This window comes from Vicugna pacos, chromosome 2, assembly GCF_048564905.1.
Source record: "Vicugna pacos chromosome 2, VicPac4, whole genome shotgun sequence".
In the NCBI taxonomy this organism is placed as follows: domain Eukaryota; kingdom Metazoa; phylum Chordata; class Mammalia; order Artiodactyla; family Camelidae; genus Vicugna; species Vicugna pacos.
In genome coordinates, this window is record NC_132988.1 from 32,597,329 (window position 1) to 32,610,553 (window position 13,225).

A 13,225-nucleotide genomic window follows, 5' to 3' on the forward strand; every position below is an offset into this window, starting at 1 on the left:
TCCTATACATTCATATATGCATGCATCCATATATTTTCACAAATTACACAGCTAAAAATAAATAACTCAAATTCAAAACAGCATAAACATTTGGTATTTTTAAGGCTTTGGGCACAACAATTTCATCTTTTTGATGCTCAATTATCATACAGTTTTTCTATTTTTCTTTAAAATAGTAAAAAAATAAGATTGCCTTACTGATCTAGGATGCCTTGTGCTGCTAAAGCTTGGCTGGGTTCCAGTGGCCTCCCATTGACAGCAAACTCCATTATACACCCGACAAAGTCGTGGCTTTCCACATGTCCTCTCCTTTGAAGGATTGGTTCTAGTGACCTGATACCTCCAACTGTGACTCGATTTGGCTGAACGTCAAGAGTCCTACATGAGAAAGGAAAGATGAGTATATTAGGACCAATAAAAGGGATTTCAGTAGAATGTTTAAGTTAAAGAGTGACTACAACCTTTTCTGGCATGTATTAAAGCGTGGTAAATTGAATGGAAAACATTACCTATCAACGCATATCCTCTAAACAAATACCTACAGGACTGTTACATTTTTCAGGGTATGAAAAATTGTAAAACGTATGGAAATGGTATCTTCAGTTAGTCACATGAGATGTATATAACAATGTCGAGTTTTCGAGAAGGCGCATACTATCAGAAAGAAAATAAAATGCAGTAGAAGTGACAACTCTAATATTAACATCAGATTACATTTTTCCTTCACTATGGAGATGATAAGAATGCCAATAAGTTGATTAAAGCCAATGGATAATGTGTCACTATTTATTTTTCTCTGTTACTATTTCTATTAAAATCACTCATGTTTTAGATGAGGTAATGTTGTATTTCAACTTCAGGTTCTACTGACAAATATTTGTCAGTAACTGTCACAAACAACTCTCAGAAAATACATTTAAAAGAGGTGAGATCCTTATCCTAACCTTCTTGCAGGACCCAGGTCACATGCAACTATTTCATGAAGCTTTTCAAAGGGTAGAGGCTATGTTAATCTTTGTCTAGCTTTTCCCTCATCTTTACCACTTCATTTTACACCTTCTTTACAAATTTTTTGTAACACCTTTACAAAATTTTGTAAACTAATTATTAACTTTTTATTTTACAGTATGAAAATCTCTTTGGAGAGGATAAAATATTTTAAACTATATAATACTTAGCATAATTAAATTATGTTTAAAAGCATAAATTCCTTTTGAATGACAAGTAATAACAAAGATTAAAATAATACTTATACTTACCAGTCATCTGAAACTGCCACATTACTAACAGTGCAGTACCCTGGTTCTTGGTTCTCAGAACAAGAGTCCACAGTTAAAGAAGCTGCCTATAAAGCAAGAGAAAGAAATGTTCAGCTTGGTTTCCACTGTCACAATTGTCCTTTTCAGCCAACACGACCTCGGATTTATTTCTACGTGGACATGACTTTAAAATTGCAATAACATTTAATGTAGTATATTATAGTACAGTTATAATACAGTATCAAATTAGGGATACATACTTTCCTTGATATATTTAAAGCTAAAATTATGAAATGATTACATGTAGGCAGTGGGAGAAGGCTTTTAAAATCTTCTCTAGCCTCCTTGTTTTATAGATGAAAGAATAAAAATGCCATTGACGTCTCTGGGACAGCTTCCTGGGGTTCCAATCTTAAGAAAAATGTTTATTTTACTGTCTAGCTGTTTTAACAAATGAAAAGATACTAGATTTCTGATTTTCAGAGGTCTATTTCCAATAATTTTTCAGTCTTACTCACAAAAAGATTTTGAAAGGACAATTTAAATATTACAGCAACCTATGAAGATTGTAATTCTTGTATTAAAGTTTGAGATAATTTAAACAAATGAATTACTCTTTTAATGTATAAGAATCATAATAGCATAATATAGCATAGTTATGTATATTTGGAACACATTATTATATATTTCTATACAGTAAAAAACTCAAAGCCATTTAAATCAAAACTAGCAGTAACAGTTTTTGCTTCCTAAGGGATGCATATTCCCCTGAAACAAAAGCCTTCTGTTTAGGAGAACATATTAACATTCCATTTGATCAATAAACAAAGTCATCAAGTCATAGTCACAAGGCCCAATAACATGGTGGAAATCAGGGCTCTCGATATTGGGTAAATGACCAGTGGGAAGGGCTTAAGACCAAGGTTGTTGCATGTCCACCTTACTTTTGATTCCCCTCCTTTGTTTCTCAAACTGCAGGGAAACTCTGTAAATGATAAAACTTTGGGTATTTTAATGGGTGCAATTATAAAGTTGATACTCAGAGTGTAGTAGTTCAGAACTTGGCCAGTAAATCACAGGAAGAGGCAGGACCACAAATCCAGAGGCACAAAAGGACTGAGGGTTTTTCCCAATGCAGACAATAAAGGGTTCTACCTAAATTTACTTAATACCACAGGACAGGACTACTCCAACTTTGTCTATTTGTGGAGCAGAAATACAAATACTTAGAAAGTATTAATTTATAAGAATGGTAGTCATTTGAGGTTAATTTTAATAAAAGTAAAGCAAATGTAGGAAACATAGCATAGAGAGGTTAAGCAACTTAACCAACATTACCTCTGACTTACATGCAAAAGTGTCAGGTTTTCTGTCTTCCTGAATCAAATTGCTTTAATTATGTATGGAAATGATTTGCTTCCTTAGTAGCACATTTTTATCAGTATTGCATATGAATTTGAGGGATTATCCATAAAAATATATTTAGGTGGGATACTTGTAAAGGTATATCTTAAATACCTTACACTTCAGAAATAATAAATAGGGTCAATTTATAGTTATTTCAAATGTTACTGGCTATATTTTAAAATATTTCTGTAAGTTAATTATTCCAACTGATTACAAACTCCATACAATAAACTCTCATAAGCTGTGTAATTTTTTTCTTGCCACCTTCTCAAGGAAATTATAATAAATACTAACATTTTTAGGAAACATTTACACTTCTAATTCTATGTGAAGACTTTCATGCCCTAGCTAGTTAACTTTCAATAGTTAATAATTTTTTCCAGCAATCTATTAAATTAAGTCACATTCAATCTCAAAAGAGGTGTTAGGTTTTCATAATACAATGTATGCTTATGTTGACTATTCAACTTAAGCACAATTCCTTTCAGTTTATTTCTAAAACAAAATGTTAGCACATCTCTATGTATACTATGTAAAGTATCCTCCACGCTAGAGATCCCTAAAGCTATCACAAGCTAGACAGAGGATATTTTTGAATGCCTTAAATAGGAAAAAAATCAGCTCGCATAACAGTATCATATTTTGGTTAATGTTAATACTTAATATATTTTTCTTGTTTTCTAAAAGCTTGGTGCTACAAAGGAAAAAATACCTGAAGGACAGTTTTATTTGAATAATAGCTCATTCAATTTAATCTTCAGAGTTAAATGCATTGTCTTTTACTGTTGAATTTTTCTACCAGTACTGCTGTAAATTGAGATGTTTTTATCCTGTCTATGTGATGGTTCAGAGTTGAGAAGTTAATGATTTTGCCAGTTTCCAGCAAAATCCTTTGAACTTTAGAAAATGACAGATTCAAAATCCAGTAGGGGCCTTGTTTTAGGTGATTTCTGAAATAGTAAGATATTTTTTCCTCTGACTGAAGTAACAATGAAAAGGGTATTTTTTTCCACTTCTAGGATTACTCAAAATCTGATGACTATGGTGACATATTACAAAATGAACCAAAATAACTTTTTTCTCTTTCCTGTTAGGCATGCCTCACAGGGCCTCTTTCTTTGTTCTCCCTCTTGCTCCTAAGCCCTTGTCTGATAAAATCAAATGCTCAGGAAGTTTAAGGGGATCTCGGAGGTCGTCGGGTAAAATTCCCTATTCTTTGTAGGTCCATGGAGAACATGTTAGCAATATGGTTACCTTCCATATGCTTGGAGGGCTGGGGTGAGGTGGTATCTACTAACCCCCTTAGGTTCACCGGTCACGGTTAGAAAACCATCATGGCCAACAGAAGCGCCAGTCTACATATACATACCAGACTCCACATGTTTGTTCTACTTCTGTCAGGTTCAGTGTAACTGGGTACATCAGTAATCAAGGATATTGGAATTTTCTAAATTCATGTTGTCCTGAAGATCTTCTGAGCACACTAATTTGATATTATGTTGGTTTAAAAAAACTCAGGCAGAAATGGGTGTAGTAACCTATCACTAATCTGAAAAATTATTATTCCCAAGATGTGTCTGTTATACCGCTATTAAGGTTCATTGAAGTCAGGGTGGCTTCGTAGTCACTATTCATAATTTAAACTTTACTGAGATTAAGCAAAACATTTGACTGTTTTTTACTTCAGAAGGCTGTACAAGGTCATGTTGCGGGCAGCTCGGGATGACTAACATTTATTAAGCACCTTTTTATGCAAAATACATGCAATTTTAGATATAATTTATATTTGCATTTGCAATAATACTAAAATGGGGAGATAATATCTTCACTTATAGACCAAATTTTGATTTTCTGCCCAATCCCTTTCCAATAAGCAAAACCATCTTGAATTACTATCAAATCAGGGCTCCAAATGAGTACTTTTCAGTAGATTTTTAATGGAGTATTTTTAGAATCTGAATATTCTAAATTAACAAGTACCATTAGTAAATTTTATTCTCATTTTGTTCTCATTTTCAGAATGTTGGGGGCAATTTTGTTAAGTAAACATTTTATAAGTTAAATGTATTAGAAGAAATTAAAGTTACTCAGAATATTAATACCAAGTTCATAAGGAAATGGAAGACAATATTTAATGAAAATGATTCATAAAAATAAATTTAAACTGCTTTTTCTGTTTTCTCCCCTCTCCTCTCATTCAAATAGCATACATTTAATAATCTGGTAGGGTCCTGAAAGCAGGACCATGGATGTAGTGATATCAGTTGATGAAATATCTGAACAGCTAACCCTGATCATGCTAACATAATTATTTGGTCACTTTAGAGTGAATCACTAGTCTTTTTTTTCTCATAACTGGAAATAGTTCTGTATTTTAAAAGCTGCTTAGATCTTCCTTAATTTAATAAATTAGAGTGGAGGGGAGAAAAGGCCACTGTATCTGATGCCATTTCAACATGGATTTAAAATATTCCTGAAAACAAATGGAGAATTTTGTCCTTTCCCAAAGACTACTTGTTATCCATATTTGTCAAAAAAAATTAATATTATAAGGTAGCTTCTGTCTTATTCCTTTATGAAATTGGTAATTATAGAGGACACAACATTTTTGCTTTTAAAATTAATTATGGATCACAGAAAAACACAACAAAAATATGGAAAAAAGATTTTTAATATCGTTTCTGAAAGTTGCTTATATGTAGTCCAACAATAAAAAGTATTCCCAAAATTTAGTGGCAAAAATACTTCTCTCATTTGATCAGTTTCAGAACTATATAATTACCACATTTTTCATATTTTTTCTAGATTACCATAGAGCCCAGAGGTAAAAACTAATCCTTTAGATCCCAGGCTTCTTCCTTAAAAAAAAAATTTCAAAGCATTTATTTTGTTCTTTTGACAAATTTTTCTTTTAATACTTGGTTTAATTATTTGGCCAATTCTATTCCTTTTCCAGGGTGAAATATAAATTTTAAGCAGCATGATTTTAACAGGTTGATATAAAAATCTAAAAATATTTTAAAATACTTTTTGTTACCATTTACTTTATCAAAAATCTTTGATAACTGTTGAAGATGGAGGGAACTCTGGAGAGATAGTTGGGATAAATGAATGAATTAATGAATCAATCAGTCCTTTCATTCCATTACTCTATGTCAAATGTTTTCAAACATTAAGAAAAACTCATTTAATGAACACAAGTGCTAAATAAACATGAACCTTTCTTGTTATGACATGAGAGTCATATAATTAAATGATAATTCAATTCTGAGACTATCTTAGATGATCAAAAACCAATACTTCATCCCAACACAGTCTCATGCCATAGACCTCACAGGTCACAGTATATTGAAGTCCTGGTGTAATCAGGATTATTACCCACTATATTGAAATATGTGTTAAGTATCATCTTTTATCAGTAATTTATTTGTAGAAAAGTTTTTCCCATTTGTTTTTACATTGTTTCTTCAACTTGGGCAGGGATATTTAGAAAAGCAAAGGAGCCATTTTAAGTACAAGCCTGGCATGTCCTTAAGAATGTAGGAGAAAATGTGTAAAGTGGAATCTTTAAGCACTGGGATATTTTCTTGTCTTCTTTCCCTTTTATTTATTTACTTATTTATTTATTTACTTACTTACTTACTTACTTACTTACTTACTTATTCTTTGAGATGAGGTTTTTTTGAGATAAGCATAGTTGTCAGGAGCAAAAGACAAATGTTACCTGTTTGCTGCCGCTGTTCATCACAAAATTGGTCAGATAATGAATACACATAATTGAACTCAATTTGTACCACAATTCATGCTTTAACTTTTCCAATTTCCAGCCTGATTGACTGGATATATAACAATAAAACAACTGTTAATGTGGATTAAATGTCTTACCATTCCTGCTCTCCGAGCAATCACAGTGTGGAAATGACCATCTGACACCTTCTTCATGGTGGTGAGTTTATAGGTACCACTGCCTAAATTATAAGAGAATCTTAGTCTTTCCTCAGCAATTTCAAGAGCCAAAAACTCGGCACGGTCCCCTGTCTGGTTGTCATAGTTGTAAAGCAATAAAGCATGACTTTTAATAGTTGCAAATTTGACATAAATATAGTTGTTATTGGGGTCCAAGCTGGGAAATTCCATGAATGATAATTCCTCAAATCCGTAACTATTCAACTCGCAGTGTTTTCCAAAGACACCTGTAGATGGGAAAGTTGACAGGTTAACACATCACATTCAAGTGAAATTTTATTAACGGACTTGAATTAAAACATTTTTCAGTTATAATAATGAATCAGGCTTTAAACAACTTTTCATTACTCTCCAAAGACTGTCATCTAAAGTTAATTGAAATAAAAAAGAACAATGATCTTTAAGGCATATAAGAAATGATAAACTGGTATAATTATTTTTCTTTGGCCAATGAGAAAACATATCTAACTGTGCTTCATTTTTAAAAAATTAGACTTAGTGGAATTGAGTAGGTCTGAAGAGCTTTCCTTCCTGGGAAATTTTCAAAATCAGTTTGTCAATCTTCTTTCAAGTTTAATATGCTGTGGTTTTCAACCACATTATTTCTTTCATAATATATAATTCTTAAAAACAATTTTAATTCAGTTAAGAATGGTAAATTTTGTTTTGACCTAAAAAGAAAATGAGCCCCTGTACTTGTGGTATTTTCAAGAGTTGCAAAATTAGGGAAAAGGAATCACTGCCTTTAGGAAGAAAATAACCGTTTTAAGTTTGTATCTCTTTCTTGTTTTAGACCCTCTTTGATATGATTTACAGCAGCCTACTTTGAAAATAGCTTTCTGTTTTTCTACAATCCAGCATTCCCTCTTGTTTGTGCTGGTTCTTTTTCAGACTTGAAAAATGAGTTTTATTGATGTTACAATGCTACGCCAAAATTCTTTTCCCACAAATATTAGTAGACTGTAGCAAATGATCGGAAAATTAACCCATGCCAATACATCATGACTCTTATTAACTTACAAAGGTTTCATTCCATAATTTTGGCTGTACATCTCATGTGAATGCGTTAAATTTAGATTCAGGGAATTGTTCTGCTAGAAGAAACCAATGTCATCATTTTACAGAATATTTAGAACTTATCCAAGGTCATAGAACCATGGGAGGCAGAGCCAAAATTTGAGGCCAGATCTACTCATTGTCTGGTTGTTTTGACTACATCACATTTTATATCCGAATGTTCTTTAAATTAAAATAGCCTAAAAGCAGCATGTGTAAAGGCTGAAATAATATTCATTATAAATGAGTAGGAAAATCAAATAATTTATTTTAATAATTTACTAAAGTTAAAGAAAATATTAAAAATATAGGAATTATATGTATTATGTATATCATATATATTATATATGTCATATGTTTGTTTATATATCATAAATATATTGATCATATAATGTTTATATTTTATATATAATTCATATATATGATAAATTTTCAAGTTTATTTTTTGTTATATATATTATTTATATATACAGACAAAGTAAAGTTAAATAAAAAGGAAAAATAAAGCATACAAATAAAATAGATTATTAAAGAAACATTTTTACTGTGTGCTCCTTCAGGTCTCTTATGATTAAATTTTAATAAATCTACAAAAATGTGCTTCAAATTTGAGTATAAATAAATGTACAAAGTACACAGCTACCTGAAAGATGTTCTACATTTTATTTAAATTAATACTATATTTTTAAACATGATAACTTTTTATAGAATATATTATCTTTTTAAGGAGTTTTGTTATTATTTCTAAAGAAAGGTAAATTTTTGTCTTAGAAAAAAATAATTAATAAGGATTTCAAAATTTCCTTCCAAAAGGAATGCCACAAAATAAATCTACATAAAGGTCAAGAGAATTTATTTAAATTACTTTAATAAGAAATATTTTTGTGTATATGAAGTTATACATGTATATAAAGTTATAACTATAAAGGTTCTCTTTATAAAATCTTAAGCACTTCATGTTTTTTCTAAAACATAACCAAAAAAAAAATTTTAAAAATTTTTAAGTCCAACCAGCAAATCTTTCACTGATGAGAAAATAGTGCAAAAGTTTTCCCAGTTTCAAAATTACAATTTAGATGATCTTTTATACAACACATATTATACAAATAACCTCCAGTTATTTGTTTAAGGCATTCCATCTGCCATTTTTATTTGTTATGTTTCACCTATACTCAATTTGTGAAGCAAAATACTTTATCCTTTTAGTTCTATCTCGCTGGTCTCATATCTGCATTGTTTCAAGGTTTTTTGTCCTGTTTTCTTTTATAAGGCTTCTGATCTCAACTAATGATGTCTATGTTTAAACAATGTTTTTTGTCTTCGCCACTGTAAGGAATGGGGAGAAAATGTGCACTGCTTGCTACATGTGATCTGTCTCTATTTTAATTTACGTTATTGTTCTAGTCTCCTTCCCCTGAGGATTTCTGGTATGGTGAGGAGAAGGTTCCCTTGGACACCAAAAAACTTTCAGCCAACAGGCAATGACCATTGTATCAGTTACACTGTAGCAACAATGTGTTCCTATTTGTTATCAGCTATCTCAAATCCTCACATGCACAACTGGAATGCAATGGAATCTTGAAAAATGTAAAAATATTCATTTAGTCATTTGAAAATAATTTTTCTACTTTTACCTCCAATCTCCTTATCTTTCCATCCAAAACACAAGTTAAACCATGAAACCTGATTGTGGTTATCTGTAGTAAGCAGCACCCTTTAGGATTATAAGAGATCATGGAAAGAAAGAAATTTTAGGAGATCTAACATTGTGGTTATTTTGACCTTGATGATCTTTACTGCTTCAGGGGCATTGTTAGTGAGAATCTCAAAGAAGTTTAAAAAAAAAAAAAAAAGAGAGGCACTGTGAATATCATCCTGAAATGAAAATAAAATTGTGTTCTAGTCACTATATCATTTTGGGGTAGATTTGTTTTGTTTTCATTGTTTGGCTTTAGACAAAGCCCTCTATCTTTGGGCCTCAGAACCACTGCTAAAATGCATAGCTCACAACTAGGGATTTTTATATTCTGTTTCTCTTTATCATTCTTTTATATCATTCATTTTATAGAAAATGAGTTAAAATTACATTTACTGGTTACTAGAAACCTCTGATTCCTTTCTAAGTTCTATTCTCTACTATATATTGAGATTCACTTTTCAGGTCCTTGTAGCACTCTAATAAATATGTCCAAGGAAGGACTAGGAAAATATCCTTCTCTCCTGCTAATGGAGAAAGACAGGGTCTCTAACTACTGCAGGACTCTGAAGATGAACACTATATTGTGGAGTGAAGCAGCCTTTAACTAAATGGAATAGTCACTGCCCTATGAAACAAACCAAGTTAAAAGGAAGGCTTCCTGCAAAGCTGTTCTCCTAGTTCTTGGCTGTCTCAGTACCGGGTGACATTTGGGTGAGACCTGGAAGGAATCTTTTAAGTTCATTTCACTATGGTGAATAAATATGTATGTATACAAAAAAAAACCCTCTTAATTTTCTTCCTGAAAAGAACACATTATTCTGAATGTTAATTAGTTACATGATACCATCTACAAAAAAGTCATGAAAACTGCATGTCAAGTTACAAAATCCTTCTAACAGAAGTGGTTGAATTACTGTAAAAAGTAAATGTAAAAAAACCCAAAAGCAAAACAGAACAAAAATGGTTGCACTATTCTTATAGAGTTTTAGTACACAGTGACATCAAATAGCCCTGAAAGAATTTTCATTTGATAAGTTCTAGGCTAATAACATCAAATTCAATTATCTTGGGTTGACTATTTTTCTAGGAATGATCGAAGCAATATATTCAATGGAATTTCCATAATTAACTTAAAAATATTAAACTTTTAGATTTAATTTGCTAAAACTGCCTGTGTAAAACCACTAACATTTTTCTTATTCACTCTTGGACACAACAAAACAGAATTGCTAAACTGTGCACCAAAACAGGTTGATATTTTACATCAATGACTAAGTTATACTCACCAAATGGACAATGGCAATAGTAAGACTCTACACCACTTTGGCAGGAACCACCATTAAAGCAGGGGTTACATTCACAGTAATTGACTGAAGATTCACACATTTTCCCTGAAAAGTATCAAACTCATTAAAAAAAATCTTACACATAAATATATTAACACCATTACTGTATAACAATATGTAAATATCTATCATGTGAGACCCTATCTTTGGAGAAAAGAAATATAAGAACACTATAGTTGACACAAAGAAACTGGAATATTATATCAGAGTTCAAAGTCTTGTTTAGTTGTCCTATTGTAAAGATGTACATTATAATATTTAGGAAGTAATTTACATAATCATCTTGGAAAGAACTCCTGTTTTCAGAGAAATCACAAATGGTGAACATATTTCAGTGTTTTCACTGAATTTATTTTCTCTTGTCAATGCCACTTCATTTTTCATATATGATAACTGGAGAGTTGAAACTTTTACAGTATAATTTTCACTTTAGAGATTTCCTTGACTCAGACTTTTCAAAGGCAAGAATTAATTGCATTAGCTTACTTGTCAAATTACAACCCTTGCACCCTCAAGAAATATTCCTTGACTTATATATACCTGCTGTAAAGCAGAATATAATAATAAAAAACACATCAAACACATTTTCAAATACTTACTAAGATTTATTCTTTACTACAGATTATGCATGCTTTTTTTTTCTAAAACAGTAATACTAACCAGCACATTTTTCAGTGTCTAAAGACTTCTCAAACATTATCTTGTTAATTGAATCAATTAATATTGACTGAATGCCTATTATGGGCCAGGAATGCTAGAAGATGAAGTTGTGACCATCAAAAAAGCAGACAAGTATCTTAACATAATGTTTCCATTTTAGTGGGGGAAATTGATCCATGCAACAGGAAGTATTCACATTTCACAGATGGAGAAGAAGAGGGCCCTGGAGGGAAATCTCTTGCCTAAGAAATTATAAAATTATAGTACAGATCATTGTAGGTCAGCTCTGATAATTCAGGCTTCATTCAGACAACAATGTCATAATCACTCAGTAGGCAAAATTTAGGGTATAAGGCCAGTCCCATCTGTTGTTCTGTTACTGTGGCATTCTATGGTTTTTTTTTCATGCAAATGTAAATTTGTTCTAATACCACTGTTCTATAACTTTAAATTATTGTAATAATTTAACACATTTGTTAGAGTAGTTTTTAGTTTTCCAATTTGAAGAAATAATGAGATATTTCTTAATTTCTTAATAAATTTCTTTATTTCTTACGAAATTAAGTAGTAGAGAAATTTTTTAAAGTTCTTAATTTCCATCCATTGGCAAAAAGGAGAGTTTATTTCTGTAAAGCTATTTCCTACTTCGCAGTATGACAGCACTAATGCCTTCATTAAATGTCTCATGACATTTTATATGCACAACTAGACATTGCTGTGCATAGGTAATCTATTTCATCATAATAACTATGCTTAAAACACAATCAAAGTTTTTGTTTAATTTAGTTCTGGTTTTGTGGCTTGATTCTGTAGCCACAATTGTTCTGATTTGAAATCATAAGTGAGTCAGCTTTCATGACATTGCTAACTGAACACAATTTTCTACATCATGGGGTCATAAACACATTTTTTCTTTTATAAATAAAACCGGGACCCTACTTTCAAGGCAGAACAGTAAAAATTCAGAATACCCTTCCATGCTAAGGGGAAATAACGAAAATAAACAAGTTACTAATTTAGAGGCACAGGAATTCGGTTTTAAGTATGGTGGCAATGTGTCATACTGGAGAAACAGGCAGGGAGAAATTTATTCTGAGCCTGTACAAGCCGTCACACCAGAGAGATGCTGTGTCGTAGGAGGACTCGCTTCTCTGATATTTCCTAACTGGATTTGTGACAGATTGTTCTATAGGAGTGTATTTTTATTTTCTTAATACAATATCGGTATCACTCAATAGAGAATCAAATAAAACCTATTGGCTGTACTATTGATTATTTATTTGCTATCAGGAAAGTCACAGCCCATTCATTCCATTTTCTTCCCCACTGTAAGATTATTCATAATTTTCACATGTGTTCCTGGACTAAGTAAGGTTTTATTTTCTTCCTTTCCTTTCTTTTTTGAAAATTTCTTTTAGAGTTTGCTAAAAGTAAAATATATTAAGTACATAGATTAATATAGTTTGCAGGTGCGGTCAGTATAACCTTCATAATGTGAAAACCGGTACATGGGTTACAAAATCACAAACTTCACCTCCTGAACTGTAAATGGGGAACAAAGGCTAATCAATTTAGGGGGCGTGGTCAGGTACACTTAAATATTTGGACATAGGCACTCTCCGAGAAAAATGTATGAGTATAAAAGTCCAAATCATTGATCCCATCAGTCTCAACTGTACACTTTTTTGAATCCTGTTGGGAAAGACCACCTTAACTCTTGGTTTAAACAACAACAAACGAAATTTAGATTTTTAAAAACAAATTTATATAAATTAGCTATCTTATTTACCCCTTACCAAGTAAGATTTTAACACAGACATCTGAGTTTAATT

At 31.5% G+C, this 13,225-nt stretch overlaps 1 protein-coding gene across 1 annotated transcript in view; it reads right to left on the bottom strand.

Annotated features, from left to right (window-relative positions):
* FAT4 (FAT atypical cadherin 4) overlaps positions 1–13,225 on the bottom strand; it is a 157,915-nt gene that overhangs the window by 14,073 nt on the left and 130,617 nt on the right. Inside the window, exons 10-13 of the mRNA XM_015246090.3 lie at positions 10,674–10,778; positions 6,552–6,859; positions 1,260–1,345; positions 199–378 (exon numbers count right to left, since the gene is read on the bottom strand). Of these exons, the coding sequence (XP_015101576.2) occupies positions 199–378; positions 1,260–1,345; positions 6,552–6,859; positions 10,674–10,778 (679 nt within the window). The remainder of the gene's footprint in view (positions 1–198; positions 379–1,259; positions 1,346–6,551; positions 6,860–10,673; positions 10,779–13,225) is intronic.